Here is a 26,466-nt window from a genome sequence, read left to right as displayed (position 1 = left end):
AGTGGACAGCAAATAATTCTTGAGCGCAGAATAATATGACCTAAGTGAAACATGAATATAGCCGATATTCTTTTAAATACTAGAGAAAACACACTAAGTGGCAGTCGTTTGCGTCTGTAATTCGATTTTAAAGTAAAATTGAGTATAATTTGTATTATACAGTGCACCGTGCTGTTATTTACATATGTTTTGTATGTATGAATTCCTTCTGATGCTCGGAGCGATTTGATCTTTACAACACATCATCCCTGAAGGCTCCAGAGCTGTATAATGGATGAGACGTGCAGAATAACAAGGCAACAATGGGAAACAGGCGCAATCTTACAAAAACAAAGATTTATTTTGTCATTTGAAAAAAAAATAATGTCATGGAAAACTAATAACTAGAAACTAAAGCACATGGAATAGACAGAAATGTGAAAATACACATTATGGACTTAAAATACAGATTCTGCAGAGAAGGTGCGTTTCTCACAAAGAGCAGAGAGAAGTAGTGTTCGGGCCGATTAGAAGAAAACACATTAAGGACTAATTGTAAGAAAACAGTGTTAATTAATTAAAAAGGCTAATGTGCCTTTAAAATCTCCATATTTGGCTCTTTTTGTTTAAACAGATACACGATGACAAAACAGAGTTACACAGTAGACGACATAAGCTGCATTGAAAAGGCATCAGTCCCATTTGGACCCGTCATCATCATCATCCCAGTGATGGAGGGTCACCGGGAGCGTGGAGCTACATGGTTCAGTTCAGTCTGTGATGCTGCGTTCAGGACACACGGGGAAAAACAGACAGAGACACGGATTTATTGGCATGTGATCACTGGATCGGATTTTTCTATGTGAAAACAAACGTCCTCGTTTCAGGTTTACATTATTTCTTGTGTGTTAGAATAAGATGGCAGGTTTTTCTCTGCTTGTTTCAAACATCAACATCAACACTGTGGTCCAGGAAGTAAAAAAATCCCATTAAGTTTCTCTTTAGATGTTGAATATCAGCCATAATATTTTAACCATCCAATGTAGACCACAAGCTTTAAGACTGGTTGACCTGGTTTTCTAGAAAACGAATGATAATTTAACTTCTGGAACCAGAGTCGTTCTACTAAGTCAATCCCGGTCTCTTTCATGGTTTAAAAAGAAGTTTCAACAGGTGGAAATCTTTTCAAGTCGGGACTTCGAGCGTCTGTTGTTCCCAACGGGGCCTGAACGCAGCACAACAGCAACACAAGGCTTCACACATGTTCATTTGTTCTGTTCAACCTCGTTAAAAAAAAGGCAGTTTAGTAAAATCCGGAGTCAAACATGCTCAGAGAGTTTCTCTCTGATCGTAGAGGACGAATCTCGGATGCTTCTCTTCTCCAGTGAAAACTCTTCCTCTCAGTCAACATGCGAAGCCGCAGTCTTTGGAGCTGAGTAAAACAAGTTAACTTTCTATTGTTTCCCTCAAATCGTTTTGAGAATTTATCTTTACCTCGAAAAACATAAAACAGATTTTACATGAAGGAAACTTTCAAAACAACTCGTCTGGAGGCCGCTCATTTGATATTCACAGGCAATAAAATCCACCTACCAGCACCTTTTAATTAATTAACTAAATTAACTAAATTAACTAAAGTTTGGATGGATTAGCTGCATCTTTTCAAAGTGCAGCCTGCTCTCACCATTTACTATTCCAGGATTACCGACCCTAACTTTAATGTCATTAACATCTTTAGTGGCAAACTAATTTCTCGTAAGAACGCAACGTTGGAGGCTTCATGTTGAGTGTCCGTGATTTTTTATGGGAAGTCAACCTGTCCCTGATTATGGGAAGTAAACACAAAGTGACGTCATGACTTTGGCTGAGCTCTGCAGGGGCTGGTAGGTGTATTTTATTTACACCTACACCAGAGTCTGATTAACAGTTTCCTTGCTAAACGGCTCTCGCTTCATATTTTGCACGTGGATTTAAGAAGGAAATCAATCCCGAGCGTATTCCTCAAAATGTGGAACTTTTCCTTTAAAAACAAACACACAGTTACAGAAACACACGAGCAGGAAAACACAGACGTACAAACTCAGACAGACACAGTTAAAAACAATGTGGACCCAAGGCTTTGAAATATTCTTTTTCAACGAGACACTGACGAGAAAAGCATCACATAAATACACACAAACACACAGACACACACACACATATAAATCAACCTTCAGGTGGATGTGTCTGTGTGACAGCTGGTGCACGAGAAGAAAACTGGATCTGCTGGCGAACACACAGCCAGTGTTTGTTCAGCAGCGTGAGGCGGTTTCCTTTATGGTCGGGATATAATCTCCATATTTCCACGCCCGCAATAAAAGCCCATTTGTTTAGATTCAGACTTTAGCGCCGGCTGCTGCGACTGAGAACCGCCTGATAACCAGAAGACTCACATGTGATCGATTCCAGCTTTTTTGATCCTGTTTAAGAACCCGATCAAACCTGGTGTCAACCTCCGTCCTGAGGGATCTCAACGCGTCGTGATGCTTCCAGAGAGCCGATCACTGGGACCACGTTCCGAGGTCGTCTTGGACGCATGCTCTTCTCGTTGTGTGAACGCGAATCGATCCTCGGCCACATACGAACGCCCGACACAGTTTCACGATAAATTGAAGTAGTTTCACGCATCTCAGTGATCACACATCGTTTTGTTTGTATTTCTATGCATTTTTAATCTCCTATTTCTCTCTCGCACCAACACTCAGACAAACACGTTGACATCGGACACATCTGTAGACTCGTGTAAAAACATAGTTTGGTCTTCGTGAACAGAAATGACGAACGTGTGTTTTGCATATCGAGCTTGTGATCAGATCTCTCAGGACGGATGTTGATATCAGGTCTGACCCAGAACCCGACAACTGGACTCGCGTCCAATCATTTCCAGCTTATTTATCCTATTCTCGTCTCTATAGTGATTCACTGTCGCTGCAGCTTTGTGCCGTGTGTGTGTGTGTTTGGTCGTCACACGTCTGCTCAGTTGTCATATCAGCTTACATCTGTGTGTTGTTGGTTGGAATCAGTCGCTGTGTGCGGACCCCACTGAGACATGCAAAGCACAAAGCCATGAATCGAGTCACCATGGAGCCCACAGGTTCGCTGGGGAGCTGTATGGCTGGTGTAAGGCTACATGTAAACTCCTCCCCAGTTTCTGTGTTGCCGTGACAACACGCCTCCTGGAGACCTGGACCCGGGGGTTCGGACGAAAGTTATCTGCTCTCACTCGTCCGCTCGGCTCAGTGCGGCAGCAGCACCCGCTCCATCGCGCCCTGCAAATGTTCCCAGTTCTTCCACAGCAGCGCTAACACGGAGACGCCCACGCAGGTGAGCGCCAAGTGGAGGCGGCTACGCAGCAGCGGGGCGGTGAACTTGGCCGCCGTGGAGACGCACACCAGGATGACGGTGACGATGGCCAGCATGATGTTGATGCACTTGCCCAGCAGCACTTTGGCATCGGTGTGTTCCAGCTGCACCGTCTGTTGCTGCTGCTGCTGCTGCAGCTCGAGCTTCGACACGCGGGTCTGACACGACTCCAGGACCTCCTGCACGCACACACACACAGACACACACACAGACACACACAAACAAGCACACAATGTTTACGATTATGGGAATACTGGGACAGGCAGTAAAGTTAATTAGATTTGAATTGAATCAGCTCCATTAGAAATTAAGAGGAGGAGTGAATCACATCAGAAGTGATTAGATACTGGAAGCATCTCTGTGGCTCTGGTGTGAGACACCAAACCTTCTCTCACTGTTTGGTAAATTGGTTTGTTTTAGATTGATAGTTGATTATATAAACTTTTAATTTGCCGGACCGGACCAGACAAATAATTGTTTTATTTGAGAGAGAGAAAGGCATGTAAGATGAGAAAGATCTTTAAACGTCCATTACGAACATCCCAGAGCCCGAATTGATAACTTGATAATTTCTTGTTCTTTCCAAACTAACAGTCTGAAACCTCAAAGTATTTAATTCGTGATGAGGTATTTCACGGTTCATACTTGTAATGTAAGTAATAATTTAAGTAGGTAAGAACAATGACATGGACGATGAAGAGTGATTCCAGAAATGTACATTATAATTAGAATTGTTTTATTTATTCTCTCCTCGTAAAAGTAACCATAGAAACTTTCCCCTGGTGACCAGCACTGCTTTGTAACTTTATTCTATTCTTCATATTGTTCTGTTGTTGTATTAAAAGTAATGCAAATCATATGCAGCAGTAGGCCGGGTTGGAACTGACTAAACCAGCTGGATTCCTCCAAATAAAGACACCTACAGTGTCGTCTGAAATCAAAACTGAGAAACAGAAGAATCCAGGTATGAGGTTTTAGTAAATATCATCTTCTCGTATTGACTGTAAACTGAGCGTCTGAACATCACACATTACCTGTATGTCCCGGGCCCTCTCGTAGGCCTGATACGCCACCTTCTCCTCAATGCTCGCCAGCTCCTGCTTCAGGTTACTGGTCTCATTCTGGTGCAGCTCCGTCAGGTCATTTAACTGGTCCTCCAGCCGCTCACACCTGACGACGTGCACACACACAGAAACACGTAGAGTGGGTGGAGGCCGAGCGCCAAAGACGGAGTAAGAAACAATGCATAATTGAGTGCATGTGTGGGTGAGTGCAGCAGTTTATCTACTACTGCTCCGGAGCTGCTGAAAAAAACATTTGCCCTCGGTTGACTTAGCAACAGTCCGGGGATTTGTGTGTAAGCTCTGCCATCTATTTTTAGGAGACAAAAGCTGATAGTCATGTTCCCCCATAAAACTGTCAAAAGCTCTTGTAAGATCAGCAGCTGATGTGCAAACCCAATTTACCCAGTTGTGAGCGTTACTGCAGGGGGCGCTAATTGGATTATTGTTTTTTTGTACAGTGCAGCTGCAGAGACAAACAGGACACAACAAACATAGAGCCCCTCCTGGTCAATTCATATTATTTATTTGTTTTTAGCCAAAGCACAAGAAGAATAAATTAATTGTGTTTGATTTTTTATATTTTGTGTGCCTGTTTTTATTTCTGATGACAGATTGGACCCTCGTGGCCACAGATGAAACCAGACTTGTACAAATCCGCTGTTTTTCACAGATGATTCTTCTAAGTGTCTCTAAGTCTGTGAGCCCTGGCTGCCACGGGTGAGGGGTTCGATTCCCTAAGGTGAAAAACATCTCAAACCCCGTGTGCTCTTCACTCACCTGTATCGTTCCTCCTGCAGCACCTGTGTGAAGTAGCCATAGTCTCGTTTGAACTGTGTGTTCATCGTCTCCATCTCCTCGGCCAACTGTCCCTGCGCATCCCTGATCTCACGCACCATGTCCAGCACCTCCCCCAGACGCCCGTTAGAGTCTGACCTCCCAGGACCCCCGGACCCGGCCATCGAGCCCCCTCCTGGGTTCCCGTTAGAGTCAGCGGATGCCGACGTCCCGGTGGAGCACTCGTCGTCGCTCTGGTACTTGCTCGCCTTGGCTACGGTGTTGGCGCTGCCGCTCAACCCCCTCGACGCGCTGTCCACCTGCAGCCCTGACCCCGCCTCCATGGAGCTCTTGAGGTGGGCGATGTTGTCGGCGCTGCCAAACTTGTTCCTGATGAGGTTGGCAAACTCCCGGGACTTGTTGAAGAAGAACGGCGGCGAGAGCGACACACCGGGCCCGATCGTCTTCACCTTATCCAGCGCCGGGTGTCGCCCGGTGGCGCTGACGTCCCGCAGGCTGCCCTCCTTGCTGTGAGTCCCGGACTCCTTGCCGCTGCCGTCCTTGTGGCTGTGCTTGCCGTTGGTCTCGCTGTCCTTCATGCGGCGGTGGTACTGCTCCAGCTTCCTCTGCAGCCGGGCGATGTTGTGCGCCGACTTCTGGTTCTTCTTCTCGAAGACCTGGCGGATACGAGACACCTGCTGCTTGTCGGCGTTGTTCACCAGCTTCAGGTACTCGGCCACATTCTGGTCCCGGGCCGCCTGCTCCACCTTAATCTGCTCCGTCACCTGAAGGGAGGACGACAGAGGGAAGACAATATATATCATCTATACTGCATTTCTTCAGCATATATAAAACATTTGAAGTAGTTTTTGAAGTATCGTTGTCTTAAGGAGCCTTGTTGGGAGCAATATCAAGAAAAATAAACTTGTTAATTGTTTTATTACAATTGTTTTACTTTCTGTTTATTACTTTATATGTATTACTCACTGGGGGCAGCACTTCATTAAATGAACTGTTTATTATCTCGTCATCAGGTTCCTGTTTCTGCCCCAAAACTCGAGATAAAGCCCCAAAGTAATCAAACTAAACTAAACTGGGCTGAAGCCTCATCCTCCTCTGGTGGGACTAACTCCACTCTGAGAAGCGTATCTACAACTTGTTAAAAGAAACGATTAGACGCTTAGGACGTTGATGAAAAAGAATCACAAGATGTGGTGGAGCACAACTTTTCATTATTTCAACTAATTCATTTAAAACGTTTATGACATTTAATGGGAATTGCCTCATTACTGTTTAAAGGAATTTCCAGCGAACTGAGCTGAGGGGATTTAATCTTCTCCTCCCGTGTTCACGCTGCTCCGCAAGTCAAACACAGTGAATTCACAGAGACACTGCGCTGGAGGTGAGTTACGTCTCCTCTGACCTTGAGGGTCTTCTGCTGCAGGCTGTCGATACCCAGCGCTCCCTTGGTGAAGTCCAGTCCCACTCCGTCATCGCAGAGGCTGTCCACCACGTCCAGGTTGGACTCGGAGCCGCCGCGACGCATGGGCACCGGGATGCTGAGGATGTTGACATCACAGCCGCTGCGCTCCGCCTGTGGACACACGGGCAAGAAGGAAGATAAGTAAAAATCAAAGGCCAGACTGCATCCGACATTATTACCTTCGCCAGGGAAGTTGTGATTGTATTTGCAGATTCTTTTTTAGAGGTTATTAGAGCTTATTTAGCAACTTCTGAGAGAAAATTAAAACTATTCTCAGGCTCAGTAAGTGGCAAAAAATCCAGATATTGATATATCGGCCGATATGTAAATAAAATACGTTATAAACGTTTTTATAAATCACTAGAAATATCAGAAAACACAAATACAAGCAAATATATAGAACTTGAATTCAGAAAATAAACATCAACATCTTTTCTGCATCGCTTGTTCTGTAAAATAAAAGGTTTTCATGTGGACGAACATCAACACTGTGACTGTGAAAGGCTCAAATCAGACATTCAGGTTTCATCATGGACCAGAAACCTGCTGCACAATCCTGGGTCATTGCTCCATCAGGTGTTTTTTGACCCTTGTTCAAATACTTCTCTCATCTTCCCAGTTTTCTTTGCATCTCTCACTCACTGTCTTGACTCTGAGTGAGAACAACTTCTTCCCTTCTTGCCAAGAAAGAAAGAAAGAAAAAGAAAAAGGCACAGAGCTAAAAGAGAAGAGGATCAAAAGAGTATTGAGTCATCTTCAGAGGATTCTTGGGTTTTTAGATTTGAGTGAAGGAGGAGGGGGGGGGGGTGGAAAATGCAGCTGATGAGGCCGTAAATCTGTCTTAAGACGACACAATGGTCAAGTCAGCGGCGCGGTGCAGAGCCCGGGGCTGCGAACATACATTCCCCCTGTGCCTCCTGTCCTGAAAAATCCTCTCTGCTTTGACGAAGACAGACAATTATGTAAGACAACCTAAAATATTAGTAGGTGGTGACTCTAGTTGCCATGGCTCCAAAACACACACACACACACACACACACACACACACAGACACACACAAGCAAACTGCTGACATGTCCTGAAGGCAGGTTCGCTGACTTCATTTCTTTTGTCTTTTTTTTTTCCTCACACAAGCAGAATAAACGACACTTTGATGGCGTCCTGTGGCGTTCGGCTGCGCAGCCGGGGACACGTCCCGCAGCATCAGCAGCCGTCGTCCACCGGTACCGGACAGACATCCCACGATATATCGACTGCTCGTCATCATTAACACGGTCATTCATGTTAATACAGCGTTTCTCACTACTCCTGATTACAGATGGCTCACACACTCAGGACATCACACTCCCATCGGTCCAACCAGACGGCGAGAAACAGCCAGAACAAACCTGTGTAGTAGATTTACAGGTCGTACGTTCACAAACTGAAGATTTGCTGGGTTTTATCACGATAGAAAAGATAATTTGAGGCTTTTTTAAACCGCTGCTCAGACTTTCTATGCTCTGGTAGCTCGGGATGAGATTTGAAAACACTTGTAGCTTCAAGGAGAAGGCCATGAACATTCAAACTCGCCCAGAAACACCCAGTATTTTGATGGTTTTATGTTTTCTCTTCCAGGCAATGTACAACTGTAAGTACGTTATCATCACAAAGCTGAGATACTGAGGTCGCAAGTCCATCAGGAGCAACACAATCCTCAAAGAAATGTGTGTATCGCCTCTAAAACAAGGTTAACAAGGTGGAGAACACCGGCTTCCTATCTAAACATACATTGACTCAACATTGAGTCACGCTATTTATACATATGGGAGCAGATCCCACTTTCATTTGCATGAAACCAGCACTTTTGCGTTCCCTCTCCCGCTCAGTCAGGCAGGTCATGAGGCGGCGGGTCGAGTGAGTGAACGCGTGGGGAGTTGTTCACATGTGAGGCGCCGTGCAGAGCAGCGACCGGGGGGACGGAGCAGATATCTGGTCGGTACTCAGCCCGTGACCCCCGGTCGGCACTGAGGCCATTTAGATCACTGCACAGACGACTGGACACACGGCCGATACACATAAATAACACGCCCGGGCATTTGTCCACGGGGAAATATGAAGGGAACATTCACTTGTCTGGTGCCCTTCTCCGAGCAATAAAAAATGTATGAGTGGATGTGTGTGCGCTTCTCTTAAAAGTGAAGCATGGAGTCCAGACGTTCTCCTTGGAGGAAACTAATGCTCGACATAAAACTTGCTGCTCAAATCTTATAAATCAGATTTTTTTTCTTCCCCACAACAAATTAAATTCCCCGCAGCCGAGGGACGGAGTTTACTTTACATCTGCAGCTTCCTGGAAGCTTTGATGCTAAAGAAAATAATCAATTTATAAGAACATGCTCTGCAGCTTTCAGTTCTGTTTCTCTTTCTCTTTTCGAGGAACACTGATCCTCTCACACGATATCACAAAAACACGTCAGGACTGAAGAGGAGGATTTATGAATCGAACGAGATACTAATGAAACTGATCCACGATTGGTCGAGCCCGTGCATCATCTGGACTTTGAGACCAAGCCTCCACGTCACAATGACGCCTGCAGACTCTGACTGACAGAATCGTGATCGAGACATTGTGGGTTCATCTTTGTGCGAATGGGAGGAAGTGGAGACTCATCGTCCATTTTAATTCACTGTCTTTGGTTCTGATGATGACAAGAATCTGTTTAACGCCCCAAACTGCTGCAAAATCAACACAAAGCCAACAAAATGAGGCAGATGTGTGTGTCTATGTGTCTGTGTGTGATTTACAACGCTTTTTTATATTCAAATTCTAAGATTAGAGACTGCAGAGAAAGCCTGTGGTCTGTACTGTGTGTGGAAAAGACAGAGAGTGAGCGAGTGGGCCAGTAAGAGCTACTCCAACTCCCACAAATCCAGCTCATCCGAGCGGCTCATTGATGGAGCAGGGAGTAAGGACCTTGCCACAGGGAGACGTTGGCCTGGCACCAACACACAGGAACCTGCCCAGGAAACCTGTTCCTTTGACGCTCGCGGCGCCAGGAGCCAGTTGCTCTCATCCACTGACTTGTTCTGCACAAACAGGAGCCAGAGGTGGAGACGTGTCAGACACGAGGAGATGGGGAACACGATGTTCCACCCGTCAGCTGATCTGTGTCATTTTTGATAAAAGCCAGTATGACAGGGGGGGGGGGGACTCGATCGTTTGTCAAAACAATAACAAGAAGGCTGTCGGCTGCTGACGCGAGAGCGAATCGATCTGCGCAACGGATCCATCAACACAAGGCCGTCTAAAGAAAGATAAAACCTTCCATGCGTGTTCGAAAAGAAAAGAGTAAAGAAAAGAAAATGTACTGGACATAAATGTTATTTGTCACAAGACATTTAAAGACATCAACTTAAAGACAAATGATGAATCAATAATGAAAATAATCATTAATTGCAGATGTAAGGGGAACCAGTCTAAAGCAGCACAATCGCATTTTATGGTCTTTTGCATGGAGATAAAAAAAGCATTTAATTAATTCAGTAATTAATACTAATAATTAAATTTAGTCTGAATCATTTATCAAGAAATCATGTCACATATCTGCTGGTTACGATTTTCAGAGAGTGAACACTGATCTTACGATGTGGTTTCAAATAAATGAACTAATACATACATATATAAAAAGTATTATCACAATGAATACACCAGATTACACCTCGTTAGTCAGCTGTTACTGGGCTCGAACCCAACACGGGGCCACGCGCCGCCTGAACCAGATTAACTCAGGCTAAATGAAGCTGGTGTGTGTTTGAGTGTTGAGGAGCAGAGGATGATGGGATTGAGAGAATCAGGTTCAGCGGAGATGTGATGGGGTTTTTAAAAAGCCCACCACAGAAAAGCTTCCTGCCCATAATTATACTGCTAAGTGTGAAGCGGTCGTTTGATTGTCTCACACAGGAACAGAGGTGGAGGATCTGCACTCATGAAAGAAATAACAACAGAACGTCATGAATTATGCTGAATTAAAGAACAATAAATGATCCGACATTAACCAAATGAGGTACTTCAGTTCAGAAGTTCTCGAGAACCAACACCCTTACAGCGACCGTGAAAGCGGGGTTAAAAGCAGATGGTTATTTTAGTCGTTCCTGTTTTCTGTACTTTCTATTAACACATGTTTTATCACCTTCTTACCCGACAGCACAGAACACACAGCGGCTCTATCGACAAACATACGGATATGTACTCTGGCACCATTTACAAGTTTTTGAAAGGCTTAATCCAGCGATTCCCTTTTCATATTTGCCAAGGCCACTTTGTTCCAGCCGACTTGAGAATAACACAGATGAGTAACCCCCTGCTAATTTATGACTGTGCCTCCCGAGGGGCTCGAGAGGAAGCTCGCACACCAGCTCTAATGCACCCAGATGCCACAGAGTCGGTCCACGCTACACAAACCGCAGCACCTGCAAGTCAAAGATATCCAACCAGCTCGGAGTGGGCGGGGAACGCTGTGTACGGACAGATGACTAAAACACTCTTGTGCAACAAAATGATTGTGTTCTCTGCATGAATAATAAACGAAACACAGTCCAGGGGTGGATCTTTAACGGCGCTCTCCATCAATAAGATTGCATCGAGCACAATGTGGGCTATTAAGCAGCGTGTGGTATAATTTTCACATTATCTTCACGGAAATATGGAGCCACTTCACAACAGCATTGCACTTCTGTCTCCGCTGCTTGGAGGACGTGTCTTATCTCAAGAGTAAACTTCTCTTTTATCCACGAGTCTGCAATCGAAACTGCAATTTGTCTGAGTCAGCTCCTAAAGTTTTCCAGAACCTTTCCTGCCAGCCCCCCTGGTGAAATGTCCGGTGAGCTCATACAGGACAATACAGGAATGCAGAATACATTTCCTAGACAATTTCTGGGGCTTTGTGTTGGAAAGCAGCTCTATTGCATATTTAATTTGTGAGATTTAAACAGTTAAATAGTAAGAAACGCATACATGGGCCCCAAGAAAGAACCGGACTGGATTTGTTTTGGTGACAGAAAAGATGCTGAGTTTTTAAACTGTGTTCAAATCGAGCACAGAGGCAGAAACTAAGTTTTTAGTTCACCTACGACTTCAAGTACGAGGTGAAATGAGACATTTGGTTGCCACCAGCCTGAGGGGGAGTAGCTTGACTCCGTGACCAGAGAAGAGAAGCCTCCTGTGGGGAAGCGAGGAGCGGACAGAGCAGAGAATCACACGCAGAATAAATGAAAAGCCAAACAGTCTGGGAACAGATGGAATTCTGGAAATGGGCTAGAAGACAAACACAGAGAGCGGAGGCAACGTTCGGCGTCGTAACGAGGGCTCAACACTAACGTTTCCTCATATGCTGCACAGACTGTGAAGGGAAATGTGATTCAGAGCTACAATAACCAAACTGTCTAGACAGCATTTTAATTTCATATCATAATCGATCAGTTTTATGTGAAAACAGAAGATTCTGTTGCCAAAATGAACGATAACAAGCAGATTGTATTAAAAAATATGGGAAAATAAACAAGAATAGGATAATAAAACATTTCAGGTGGTTTTGCATATATTTGCCATAACAAGCCTATGAGACAAATATCTTAAAAATCTTAACAGACAATTATTTTGCTATAAACAACACATTTAGATTTTAGGTCTATTTTAGGACTATGTATATTAGTTCCACACAGATACAAATGCAATCACTTCTTCTTCTCTGTTCCACAACAACAGTTACGCTGCTCTGCCGCCGGCAAGTTCTGTTTTTAGAACAATGATGAAGAAGAAGAAGAAGAAGAAGAAGAAGAAGAAGAAGAAGAAGAAGAAGAAGAAGAAGAAGAAGAAGAAGAAGAAGAAGAAGAAGAAGAAGAAGTGATCCCCGGAAGTTTAGCGTGAGCCAGAGGCAGCTAAAATATCAGCAAATTTGCAATATTTTATGCAGAAGTAAAACGGTGACGTATGTGATACTACAGTTTCAAGGGATGGCACCAGACAACACTTGCAATAACTCATCACTTCAATGCAGGATTAGCAGAATACAGCTGTTTAAATATGTTATATAAGTTGTATTATTCTTAAGCTCGCTGGTATCGGAACTAAGATCTACACACAATCCAGAAAAAAGCATTTAGTCCAAAGTCCAATTTTTTTGATTATGCCTTCGCTTTGTGTTGACATCTTTGTTCAACTTTCTGTAACACACACACACACACACACACACACACACACACACACACACACACACACACACACACACACACACACACACACACACACACACACACACACACACACACACACACACACGCACACACACACACCTCAGGCCAAACCCAAGGTGGGGCTGAGGGGGAGTAAACAGTGTGTGTGTGATTACAGTGTCGCTACAAAGCCTGAAAAGCAATTTCAAGTCCTAACAGGCCGCTCTCCGCACACACACCCAGACACACACACCCAGACACACACACCCAGACACACACACACGCTGACGTGGCGGGCAGAACAGGACAGGTCCACACTATCCAGAGTCTGAGACGTACAACATCCTCTTCTACCTGCAGGTCATCAGAAGATGCTGCAATCTGAGGCCCCAGCTGAATGGATCCTTCCCTCATCAACATATCTCTGATCATTTCTTCTTCCCTGTGATTGCAGTTGCTTCACCGCTGCGGCTTCTTTGCTGCTTTTACTGTCAAGCTCCTAAAGCCACTTCATTTGATTCAATAGCACTTAAGCAATCATGTCAAGTTGTGAAATTATCTCATCTCAACGACGTCCGCATTGATCTACAGGAACCAAAAATCAGCGAAGACAACAGAGAATCAATGGGAAGTGTCTGAAAGGCATTTAGCATCAGTGCCACTACCTGTTTGTGTTACTGCAAAGGGGTGCTGTGTGAAATGAACAGGAAGGAAACTGTGTCTTTGACTAAATAGTGGCAACTGAAACTGGACTGAAATGTGCCCCATGACAAACGGGACCTGGGGGCCAAGCATAGGATGTGTTGCTGTTCTCGGGGGCCCCTCTCGGCTTGGGGAGCCCAGGTATAATTGCCTGCTTTGCCTACACTATGGCAACGGCTCTGTTAACAGGACACAGGATTTCTATATTTCAATATTTGGAAGAGAGAGAGAATCATAACATCACATAGCTTAGAAGAAAAAGAGCTTTTCAACATTTCAGCCTTTGAGCAACATGTAAGCTGTTTGAGAAGAAGTTTAATTTCTAGCAGAGCTCTGTAGTTTGTCAAACTGACACATTCATAGGGAATGAAAGTGGCTCAGTGCTGCAGTGACATGCCCCCCTTCCTCCCTCCACTGCAGTGCCTCATTAACAATCCACAGATGGAGGGATGAAGGAGGTCGAGATGTCTGACTGAGTCAGACACTGAGACATCCTCCTCTCATCCTCTCCTCGTCTCTGACCCTCTGCAGTCGCTGCAAATTTAGGTTCAAACTGATCGGTTGAGATGTTCCCAGGGGACAGATGTCAGGGGACAGATGTTTCCAGGGGACAGATGTCAGGGGACGACTGGCTGAGACTTAAAAAGAACTGAAAAGAGTAAAGTTACTATAAAGTTATGGGATTTCAAAGATAAAACGTGCTTGATTTTCAGGTTAACTCTACTGACTCTACTTACATTTTTGTTTTTACCTAATTTGGGCAAATTATTCCTTAATACCAATAATAGTATGTATATCATAGACCAGGGTTGGAAATAATAACTAATAACTAATATTTACTTTAATTATTTACTTTATAGTAACTGCATCACGGCAAAACATGTATTATTTAAAGGTGCGCCAATTAGATTTGCACAATATCATTGTTCTTCGAATCGGGAGTTCACGACATCCCTACCAGGTATTTGGTCATACATTTAAAAACAAACTGGACATTTAAATTTTTGATGTCACTGTCTGAACAGTTATCAAATGTCCTCCTCCGCACATGGTGGATATCTATAGAAATGTCACGGCGCTGCCTCCTTCAGCTGTTGAGGTACCCGTCTGGATTTGAGTGGTGGTTCAAATCGGCAGCTCTCGAATGTGCTGTTACACTAGAGTTTGTGCTTTTAAACTCTCAAACCACATTTGGCACAAACCGATGCAAAGAGGAAGCTGCTGCATCAACTTACCAACAGAAATCTGATGTAAATAGAACGAGAGTCATCAACAGGCTTTTATAAAAAACACTTATTCGTGTTAAAGCAGTGAGATGAAACAGACCACTGCACATCACTTGTTTTAAAATCAGACTGGATGGTGCGTAATGTTAAACGCAGATGTGCAGCTGTCAATCTTTTTGATAATCTGGTTTTATCTGTTTGTTGTAATTAACTAATGTCTCTAAATGAATGATGCTACTGATGTTTGATGATAAAGAGCTATATTTAGTGAGGCACATTAAATTACGTGCAGTTGACATTTCATTTAAGCTCGGGCGAGTCTTTCTGGGCTGGAAGCTTCATTCCAGTGTTTGTTTTCAAAGGAACGTAAAGAGAAAGAGAAAAGAGCAAAGAGGTGATGCAGCCGGCTTCACTGCTGTTTACAACACCAGAGAGAAACTAGGTAATACAGCGAATCAATAAATCACAGCAGAGGGAGAAACGAGGAGCGTTGTGCGTTGAAAAATCAATGAACTGTTGGCAATCCATTAATTATCTGGAGAGCCGGGTATCAGATAATTATTCGGTAATAAAGCTCCAACAAGTAGAGAAACAACGACGACACACAAAACTTTAAAAAACTAAGCACAACGTGTTCTGGGCCGTTTCCAGACATGACAGATTGGGTCAGGACGTCTTCCATAGTTTGACTTTCACACATGAAGAAGAGTCGGACACGTACACATCAACAGGAAGACGTTCACAGCACATCTACATCGGCGTCTGTCCTAATCGCCTAAAGCCTTCGAATCTTGTCGCCTCTCCAAGTTGACATCTGCACGGGTGTCTCATGCTTTTTTCATCCTGAGATATTTCTGTTCTTTTGGGTATTTTTCCAGTTTTCCCACCGTCACGTGTGAAGAACGTCGTCAACACGCCCACTCGCTCGCTCTCACAGGCTCATTATGGAGATTTAACCAGGTTTCCGCATTTGCGTTCTCACACAGATTTCAGTGCGTGTCCGACAGCAGCTCAACAATGACCACGGGAAGGGTTTATGCATGTGAGAGAGAATAGCTCGGCACAATCTGAACCGATGTGTATTTTTATATGTGACCTCCTTTACACTCCCACATGCAGTTTGGGACCCGATGAAAAAAAAATAAAAGGTTGTAATCTCTCGTTCGCTCTCTCTCCTCTCCTCTTGTAATCTGAGATTTTAATCTCGGTTTTTTTCCCAGAGCAAAGATTACCCCGGCAGCCGCTGCTCTTGTTCAGACGCTGCGGGGAGGAAATCAAAACGCAAGGGGCGGGGGGGGATGCAGATGTGTGAGGTTGAGCAAAAAGGCAGAAACAGAGATTTAAAGGGCGCGGAGGAGGAGGACGTGATGGAGACAGAGAGTGACAGCGAGCGAGGGAGCGAGGGAGGAGAGCGAGGGGGAAATCCTGCCCGCCTGCTGCAACAAGTCCAGGTCAGAGTTTGAACTCCACAGGTGGATCATCAGGATCGGATTAGAGCTTTAAAAAACAGAGCAATCACACAAGTTAAGGTCAGAGTTTGCAATGTGGCCTTAAAGGGAACGTTTCAGGGAACATTTCAGGGAACATTTCAACCACTGATTCTCAGACCGGTCAAATAAACAACTTAATACTTGTGGGATTATTCAGACACATTAATCCACATTGAACCAGAGGCTCCAGTACCCAGCAGCATATGAAGAATTGTTCAGTAACGTCCCGACATTTCCAATAATCCAAATCAACCTTTAAATCCCACAGAACTTAAAGCACCAGATTCAAAACACAAGAGTTCAAATGAGATTTTTTACCAAAGGCGAGATTTAGGAGCGAGTCGAAAGAGAAGCAGCCACTTCTCCACATGTGAAGTGCTCTTATCGTTAATGAAGCGCACGCTCGGTTTGGCTGATTGCTTTTTCATGCAGTTCGGAAACAACGCTGAACGTCAGGACCAGTCTCTGATTCTGCTTCTACAGCCGAGCCAGGAGCGTCACCATTGCGGGGGATGAAGATAGAGCCACTGACTACTACAATCAGGGCTCCAATCGATCCCCAGAGTCCCTGAGCGGCTGAGAAAATCACTGAAATCTGTTAAAGGTCGTTGGACTTTGTGTTATTGAATAGTTCTAGACATAAATTCAAAGACATTTAAAGGATATAAGAATGGTTCACCACTGATGAACTGTTTGTAGAACCGAATACTGCAGAATCGGGACATTTATAGAATTAGCAGCATGAGGTAATTTTGACTCATATCCAGCTCTCTATCCTGGAGTGCAGGTCTAAATTCCTTGGTATCGCAGAAACTACATCACTGGGATGTCCAATACTTTGCAGACACACATACTGTACATTCACCCATTCTGTATTTAGATAGTAGTAGAGCAAAGAGTTCAGATACATTCAACAGCTCGACAGAGACGTTTTTATTTTTGGACACCAGATTCCGACACTGCTCTTCACTTTAAACGCACACTAACCTACAGTACGTACAGTACATACAGTACACGGCCCTGAGGTCTGACTTATCCTGAATTCTAATTTCGACACACGGCCGCATGCAAACACTCCCCTGTGTGAATTACGTAACCGTGACTGGCAGGTGGAATCGAACTGAAATAATCTATGGCTTTATTTGCACATGGTCCATAACTGGAGTGTGTGTTTGACGAAGGCTGTAGCCGACAGCTTCAGTGTTTTTATGATATTCGGTGTCGCTCATGACTCATTAAGTGGAATTAGAACAAAAACTTTGTTCCAGTGCTTTTAGTGCTTTACACGTCTTTAGCATTTATTATGTCGTGTTGCCACATTTGTAAAGTAAGAGGGGTTTAAGTGTATTCAAATTAAAATGCTCGAAGGGCCGAACAAGATTTAAGCAGCTAAATATGTCTCCTCACAAGAGTCTAATAATTGAGAAAGAATCTGCATTATAAGCTATGACTAAGGGGGGAAAAGCTGTGTGTGTGTGTGTGTGTGTGTGTGTGTGTGTGTGTGTGTGTGTTTGTTAGGCTAACACAAGATCTCTTTGATGGGCAGAGAATTTGTGTGTCGGTTAATCCGCATCGTGTTACTCACATACCCGGCATCGCTGCTGGTGTGTGTCTATTCACTGTCAGCTTAGCCCACTCAATCCCTAATCCAAACCCAGAGAGAGAGAGAGAGAGGCAGAGAGAGTGTGCGAACATGTGAAATAATTTACACAATTTACAGAATACGGTCACAGATTCTCCTCTTAACGCACCGCGTCGCTTCCTCCTCTCACGCTCGCTCGTTTTTAATGGATCTAACCCCTCGGTTATTTCACGATACGACAAAGAGCGGCAGAGAAAGAGAGAGAGAGAGAGAGAGAGAGATAGGGGGAACAGATTCCACCGGTTGCCGTGACAACAGACGCGACCGAGCAGAGCTGGGCTCGCATCTCGCCGTAAAAGCGAATGAAGCGATTCAAAAGGCGAAGACCATCGGTCAGCCCCCCATTCAGCGGCATTCACTCCACCCAGTTTGTTCCCAGTGAATGGACAAACAATGACCCCCAGCTCCGCTCATCCCAGTGATTTGTTGTGCTGATGGGGGAGAGTCACTTTGTTTGTGTGAGTGTGTGTGTGTGTGTGTGAACAGGCCATTAACCTACAGGCCTTTATATGAGCTCTGACCTGAGGATCACAAAATGAAACCTTTAAGGTCTGTTTTCTCTCGGAGCAGCACTGCAACAATACGTCCATCATCTAATTAATAATCTGGTAAAAAGCACCAAAAGAGAATCCTCTAGTTCCCGGTTCTCCACCCTAACCCTGATTTTTTATACTTTTAACTTCTTTTATACTGAAATACTGAAATCTTGCACACGTTGCATGTTGGAGTTTTACTTGAAATAAAGGTTTTACATACCATCTGAAAAACCAAACTAAGACCTGAATTCATGTGTGCACGAGGTAGATAAAAAAAATACCTGCAGTCACATTATTTGCTTTTCCTTGATGTCTAACAATACAATACAACCCTTTAAAACGGTCTCTACATGACGTATTTCTCACCCCAAACAAAGGAGCCTCATCCTAATGCGACTGAACGCAGACACATGCTTCTTCCTAGTGAAGAAATTCCAGGTATGTCCGTGCCAAGAAAGCTGAATTAGACCTTGGCCAAGAGGAACAAATCTTAGAGAAACACACACACACCGCAGCCCGGAGGGAAATCTGCGAGACTCGGAGAAGGAAACACCCCCCCCCCCATCCCTTTCCTTTACATCTAACACAAACATAAAAGTCCAGCGTGCAGTGGGTGAAATCTTCCTCTTTGAAAAGTGATCTAATGATAACAGGAGAGGAGGCTACTCCGGGCATTAATTATGCACCACCACCCACTCGCTCTTTAGACTTATGTAAATACTCACAAGAGAGGACCGACCTTTAAGAACCATCCATATTGATAAAACCATAAACCAAGTAAACAGTGATCCTTCCACACCCGGCTCAACGAATCAATTTCCTTCCCTGGTATTAGATCACTTCTGTTTTCATCACCGAACACATGAGCTGTGCGTGACCGACCAGTTAAAACATGCAGCGTCTGTGCAGCTGTTGGTGTCGAGGCTCCGAACGACCACAGCCCTCTGAAGCGAGGAGACGCTGAAGAAAGATGTGTTGCATTATGTATGATGGCACACAAGGTTAAGACACTCGTTTTTCTACCTGCTGCATCAGATTCAAGCCGGCAACCGTGAAGACAGGAGAGAAGTAAGATTTAGACATGATAGACAACATCTTTGACGTGGTGCTCAGCACGTATGGATGAGATTTTAGTAACAAGAACTGAAATCAGTTGACTGGATGTGTGTTTGAAAGCGAATACGAATCAAATCGTTTGAATAACTGGTTAATAAGTAGTAATTAAAAACACTTAACAAAAGAAAAGAGAGCAGAAATCCTTCTCACAGGTTCCTCCCAACTTCAGACAACATCCTGCTCCCTCCGCCGCCTCCCTCACAGACACAGGACTTTCCAGCTACTGACTTAAAAAAAATGCGCCTGAGGAAAGTGGATGACTAACGCTGGATACTTCCACAACAACTACTGCTGAGGCGCCCCTGAGCAAGGCCCTTTGCCCTCCACAAACAAGAGCTGCTCAGCAGTCAACTGTGTTGGTGCTGGGCCGCTCCGAGGTGTGAGCGTGAAGATGCTTAGTCAACACTCCCACAAGTCCCCCCCCCCCACATGCGTGTTGTCAGATAAATGTTAACCACCGAGAACGGGAGGATCGGCCTGCAGCTACTAAAAGCTCACAGAGCATGAGTGAGTGAGTTTTAGAGGAGACATATGATGCTTATCAGTGTTTCTTGAAGTTCTGCAATGAAGCCAAAAGTCAGTGGTACAGGAAGCTGCTCTCCTCCACAGATAACCCTGCTCCTGAAGATCCTAACTTGTTAATAGCCGAGACGATATGAATGCTCACATTTGCATGACACACGCGTAGCAGCTAGTCAGGCATGCCTCTTAATAGGGCCTTCACGTTTTTATTTGAAATTCAAACGTGAGGGGGGTTCATATTCGAAATGTAATGACCTGTTCGAATTCAAAATACCAATGACCAATCACAACAGAGGGGACCAGAGGCTGAAAAGAGGAGCTGCAGCGATGGACAGTCTGACGAAGGTTCATTAGAACAACTAAACCTTTAAATAATAAATTCCATCAACCTGAATATGAGCAGCATACGCCTCCTTTAAATGTGTGCATGTCTGCCTGGGTACCTGGGAGCGCTGATGCCTCACAGACAGCAGGACAATGCACCACAGAGACGTGGTTCACAGTTGTGCATGTGGGTGTCAGCTGGCACGCTCCCTCTCAAAGGATTGTAGCTGTCTTTTAACAATTATATTCAAATGAAGTGGGGGAATTGAGCAATTCTATAAAGAGAACCCTTTTAAATGTGTGGTTCGCTGGAGACCTGTGAATTCCAGGGCACCTCCACCTTTTTGAAAGCTGTCGTTTCCCTCTTCCAAGTGTTGAAGTGTGAACGAGTGGCCTCCACGGACGAGACACTCTCCGTACGCGAGACCCTGTAACTGGGTCAGGGAGAGAAACCGTTTGTCTGTCATGACACATCATGTTATCCAACCTTTCCGAGGAATAGTGACACAAGCATGTCGCCGTTGCATGTTCTGGCATTCGAAACACCGCGTACACCGTTTGCCCTCCTCTCACAGCAAGCTCTGTGATTGGATCTGACAGCCCGGAGGAGGAAGAGATTTGAACCTCCACCTGAAATCAATGCTGACAGACCGGTCGGACCTGCTGCGCCGCTGCCTTCGCCCGAGGGGCCGTATACTGTTTGCAAACAGCTCTACTTGATGACTACATGATACACTACTCTGTGGTGAAAGGTCATCCGAGCAAAGTGTCAGAATGTAAGTGTTGGGACGACTTCAGCAAACAGGTTAGCAGACGGTGTGGAAGACGCTCAGTTCATTTGCACCAAACATCCATTAGGAAGGAAAGGAAAGATGCTTTATCGATCCCGTGGGAAATTAAGGCAGCCATTAGCAAACAAAATAGTCAAACACAAAGAGCATAAGAATAATTAAAAGGTCAAAATGAGTCCAGGGAGAAAGTCCAGCCACCAGAACTACTACAAAGATGTCACTGTAAAGAAGTGTGTGCTCAATACAGATATTTTAAGTATAAGGTGATTAAAAGACACAAGTAACACGAGTACTGAAGCCAAATATAAACACAGGTTTAAAGGTAAATAACCGAATGTGCATTAGACGAAGTGGTCAGTGGTTTCATCAATATAACGCTATTAAAGAAATGAGATACCAATATGAAGAATGGAAAATCGTTATAGTATTATAGCCGTGCTGAAATGCAGAAAGGCTCGTTAACCTGCACTTGGAGAATGTAAATATGTTCTACTGAAGCAATGTATTCAAAGCAATAAATAAATCAAGCTATTTTTAAATGGAATCTGGTCGGTTGACATGATGGTCCTGGTGGTGAAAGGTCGCCTGAGCCCAGTGTCTGAATCACTTCAGTGTTATAACAACTTCAGTGGCAGGTCAGCACATGGTGTGGAAGGAGCTGAGTTCATCTGCACCAAACCCCATTAGGGAAACATTGCATTTTTATAGAACAGTATTATTATATGGGAAAGAGACACCAACGCTAAGAATGGAGAAATAAAGAGGAAGATTAGATTATTAGAGTATTGTAGCTGAGCCGAAATGCAGAAACCATCCTGAAGCTTCACTTTGAGTATTTAAACACGTTCTGCTTTGGGCGATGTTTCCATTTCAGACACGCAAAAACTAAATGGGGCTTTTTGTCAATGGAATCTGGTCGGTTCGCGGGGAACGAAGCACACAACAGCTGTTCGCTGTGGGGAAAAGAGGAGGATTGATGTCCAATGATAAAACACTCGAGGGTTAGCTTGTTTTCAAACACGACGACATGTCCGCGTTTTCCACTTAACTCAAAGAAACCGGGAGGAACAGAAGGAGAAAAGGGCTGAACGTGGAGGAGAAGTCGTTCGGTTTCCACACCGACAAACACCGAGGTTTGTCTCCGCGGGGGAGTTAGCGGACGTTAGCCGAGTTGTGGACCCGTGTATTTACCATGTTGGCTCCGCTGGTGGTGTCCGTGTTCCCCCACTTCTCAGAAAGTTTCCCCCCCGCCGCAGCGCCGCGGGCTCCGGCCACAACCTCCGGACTCTCCCGGTTCCTCAGGTGCGAAGTTGCCCGTGGGTCCGTTAACATCGTCGGGGAAACCCCCCCCCCCTCGTCACCCGGCTGCTGCCGCCGTTAGGGAACCGACCGACGGGCACAGACCAGCCGCCGCGGTGTCTGCTCCACAAGCCCGCCCGCCGCGGTTCTCCTCTCCGGCACCGGGAGCCGGGGAAGCGCTGGATTACACCCCGCCCACCGCGCTACACGCAGGGAGGGGCTGCGGGAGATATCGATTACACCCTCATTAATTGATTCATAGGATAACGAGGACCTGTCTGCTCACATCAATTATAAAAAAAGCTGTTATTCAAATTTATCCCCAAACTTATTTTAGTATGGCGGGCAAAAGAGAACTATAAGATTTAGGTTTTATTTTAAATAAAAGATGGATGGATGGATGGACGGATGGACAGATGGACAGATGGACACATGGGTAGATGGATAGATGGATATATAGATAGATCGATAGATAGATAGACAGACAGACAGACAGACAGATACAAATATAGACATGCAGACGGACGGATTGATGGACGGATGGATGGAGAGAAGAATATTAATGCATCAGGTGTTTTTTATTTACCTATGATCATCATCAGTTGGTCATTATTTTCAGGTAGAAACTTCTAAAGCTTCATGTTCATCCCCATTAGTCCTGAACCCTACATTCCCATCATTTACAGGCCGTCTTGTTAAATATCTCGTGTTTGCATCTGACTAAAGGACACCGTCCCCCTTTGTAATTAGATAAATGAAAGAGGTTTACATGACACAGGCCAGATCTCCAGTGAGAGGATACAGATGAATAACCCCACGAAGGTCTGGGGAATGAGTCATGAATGATTTAAACGCACGGCAGGTCTACTCTGGCCGCCTGATAAAGAAACCAATTAGTATCGCTAGTGGCCGTGTCATAGGATCTGGACCTGCTGATAGTTTACTGTCCAACAGTAAGAATTAATGACAACTTCCTCATTTCTTATACTAGTTCACTGGCTGCGTCAGCAACAACTTGCTGTGGTCTACTCACAGTTTTTTTCTTATCTCATCTCGCTCTTCTTTCTCTTTCTCCTCGGTCGTTCCTTATCACTTTCTTCTCGCTCATGCATTCGTCGACCTCAAGCCCAGTTTATGAGGCCGGCGAGTGAGTCAGCAGCCAGTTAATCATTTTTGACAAGTCTATGTATGCTGATAGGTCGGACACTCAGTGATTCAGCCTGCGGGGCAGCACACAGCACCTGGCGTTGCGGCTGCCTGCAGGGGCCAACATTACCGTCACCGAAATCTGAACGAGATCCAGGCTGATTCAATCATATCGTTTCCATGAGGCGCGTGTGAGCATAGTTAGAAAGATCATTGCCACAGCTCGGGGACAGACAGCGGCAACAAGTCTCTGTGCTGTGATCAATCCAGAAAAAAAACTAATAAACTTCCAGTCCCCCCCCCGGGTATCGATTTGTAAAATCCATGCTCATGCGTGTGAAAGAGAGATAACAGGCGGGGAGTTAAATGTGACATTTAATTATGGCCTGATTGGTGCTCCCTCTGTACGCTGCATTGATTCGGTTCAGAGGGGGCACCGCCGATGGGCTCAGCTCAAACCTACTTCTGACTTATGTAAATGCCATTCAGTTTCATTTGACAAGTGAAATCTCCATTGCAGACAAACCAGGTAGGATGAACACAGACAATAAAGAAGTGACAGTAGAGAACAGTTTGAGGAGGACTCGCTAAACAGATTAAAATGGACACTGCACTAGTCCTACAACAAGCGAGACGCAGCACAGCTTAAGCAATAAGATGATGTAAAAATCACATGTGCATTTGCGTGTACAACATCCACACTGTTGATCTCAAGACTCCATTGTTCCCTTTCCCCACCAGCGGTTTGTGTTCTTTATAGACTTCCTGCCGCGCTTCCTGTCTGCGTCTCAGCCGTGACATCACTCCGCTCAGGGATACTCATACTGATACTGGTGCGTATATAGGTGGGGCTCTGGATTTGTTTTAGGTGAGGACAAAGTTCACGTCGTGCTGGCAAGTCCTCCGGGAATGTTCGGGGGAGTTTGGAACGTTGTGAGGGGATTCCATGATGTTTTGGTGTAGGGGGGGGGTCAGGACGTTCCAGAGGGATTGTGGGATATTTAGAAGGAACATTCTGTAGGGCCCATGGAATGTTTAGGTCATGGGTGGGTCAGGATGTTCTTGGTGGGATTTTACAAAGTGGAAGGGAGGGATCACATACACTCTGATGAGGTTCTTTGGATGTGGATTTTGTGCGTTACACAATGTGCAAATAGTTTTTTAAGGCTCCACTGACTAATATTCATACATTTGCAATAAATAATATAACTATATTGTCACTCACAGGGATGAACCCACAAAGAAATGATCACCTGACTTTACAGTTCACCACAGCTCCATAGATCGTTTGACCATCTCTCAGCACATTATTTCATTTTATGGTTATTTTTATAGCTTCTTCTTTCTTTTTTATAGCTTCTTTCATTGCTGAGTGGCCAAAAAAGCAAACAAACAAAATCTAAGCCGGAAAAAATGCTTTAAAAATCACATCACGAATAATTTAATAGTCCTGTAGCAGCACATCTGACGTCAGTGCAACTGCAGGCACCCAGGGACAAACAGGAAAACTCATATGATGAAATGCAACGCAACACAACAACCTTGAATTAGTAAAGATATTCTCTTGAAGCTATGCCTGTGTTGTTGGTGTTGTATTGAAGTACAATATGTTGGAGATATTTCTAATAAATATGTCCACATCATTTACAAAAAAAGAGGAGAAGATATATATAAGAAGGTTCCACATGTCCTCACATCCTCAGTGACTTTGCCACAGATAATCCATCTTGGTTACAATACAAACATTTGGGTTAATGTACAGCAGTTGTTGTTAAAGGAACTAAATGGACTCCGACAAAAATCTATAAAACTGAATTTGCTTGATACTTGTGAGTTGAAATATAAAGAAACTAGAACGGCACTAGGTAGAGCTCAGACCTCCACAAAGGCACAAGAGTCCCATTAAATTCAATCAAGCTGCAGCAGATTGCACACACTCATAGTCATCAGTTCCCTTATGTGAAATATGAATTATTCTCTGGGAAATCAGTGAAAATGTAAAAAAAGACCAGACAATCAACAAGTTAAAGAAAGTGAAAATTTGCACCATATGTAATAGGTTCTTTTCTGACCCATACTCAACCAATCAATCAATCAAATGTTATTCGTATGGCCCATATTCACGAATCACACTCTGTCTCATTGGGCTTCACAAGGTTCGACATCCTCTTTTCTTAAACCTCAACAAGAGTGAAGGAAACTACCCACAATTGCCAATAACCAAAGAATAGCTGAGCAGGCATATTGTGTAGCTGAGCAATCTGGTTGTAATCATAAACCACGATCAGCTGCCACCGTGATCACGATCCACCATCACGTGACCAAATAGTTTTTGTGTAATCTTGCTTGAAAACAAACATTCAAACCCACAAACAAACTGACCGAGGTGAGTCACTCTAACTGATTTTAATGCTGCTAGATTATGTCATTCGATACCTGTAACCACCTCCTGTGTTTACGCTCATTACGTTCTCTCTCTCTCTCTCTCTCTCTCTCTGTGTAAGTGACTTCATTCACTGGGTATGTGAGAAAGCAGGTGACAATTGACACGCAGCTGTTTTAATCCGGTTGCTGCTGCGTCTCCGAGACAGACAGGAAGGTGAAACTCTCCAGAGCAGAGACTGGATGTTCCCTGGCGTCGTCTCCCTGTGAGAAGAACCGTCTCTCTGCTTCCTCATTTCTTCTAATATCTCATTTCCACTCCAGCAGACAGACGCCCACGCTTATTTTGTGGTCGTAATAAAAACTGTCCAATGG

At 44.5% G+C, this 26,466-nt stretch overlaps 1 protein-coding gene across 2 annotated transcripts in view; it reads right to left on the bottom strand.

The window, feature by feature from the left end:
- Positions 1–316: 316 nt before the first annotated feature.
- The window catches only part of tmcc3 (transmembrane and coiled-coil domain family 3), a 33,596-nt gene continuing 7,446 nt past the window's right edge, over positions 317–26,466 (bottom strand). Inside the window, exons 1-5 of one of the 2 annotated variants that reach the window (XM_035147652.2) lie at positions 22,456–22,750; positions 6,643–6,813; positions 5,223–6,004; positions 4,416–4,551; positions 317–3,560 (exon numbers count right to left, since the gene is read on the bottom strand). In XM_035147652.2, the coding sequence (XP_035003543.1) occupies positions 3,255–3,560; positions 4,416–4,551; positions 5,223–6,004; positions 6,643–6,813; positions 22,456–22,596 (1,536 nt within the window). In that variant the 5' untranslated portion in view covers positions 22,597–22,750 and the 3' untranslated portion in view covers positions 317–3,254. Of the gene's footprint in view, positions 3,561–4,415; positions 4,552–5,222; positions 6,005–6,642; positions 6,814–22,455; positions 22,751–26,466 lie in introns of those variants that run through there. The other variant, XM_035147654.2, reaches the window with a different exon arrangement.

The sequence above is a fragment of the Hippoglossus stenolepis genome, chromosome 22 (assembly GCF_022539355.2).
Source record: "Hippoglossus stenolepis isolate QCI-W04-F060 chromosome 22, HSTE1.2, whole genome shotgun sequence".
In the NCBI taxonomy this organism is placed as follows: domain Eukaryota; kingdom Metazoa; phylum Chordata; class Actinopteri; order Pleuronectiformes; family Pleuronectidae; genus Hippoglossus; species Hippoglossus stenolepis.
The sequence above is the reverse complement of the archived record's forward strand: the minus strand, read 5'-3'. Positions and strand labels throughout refer to the sequence as shown.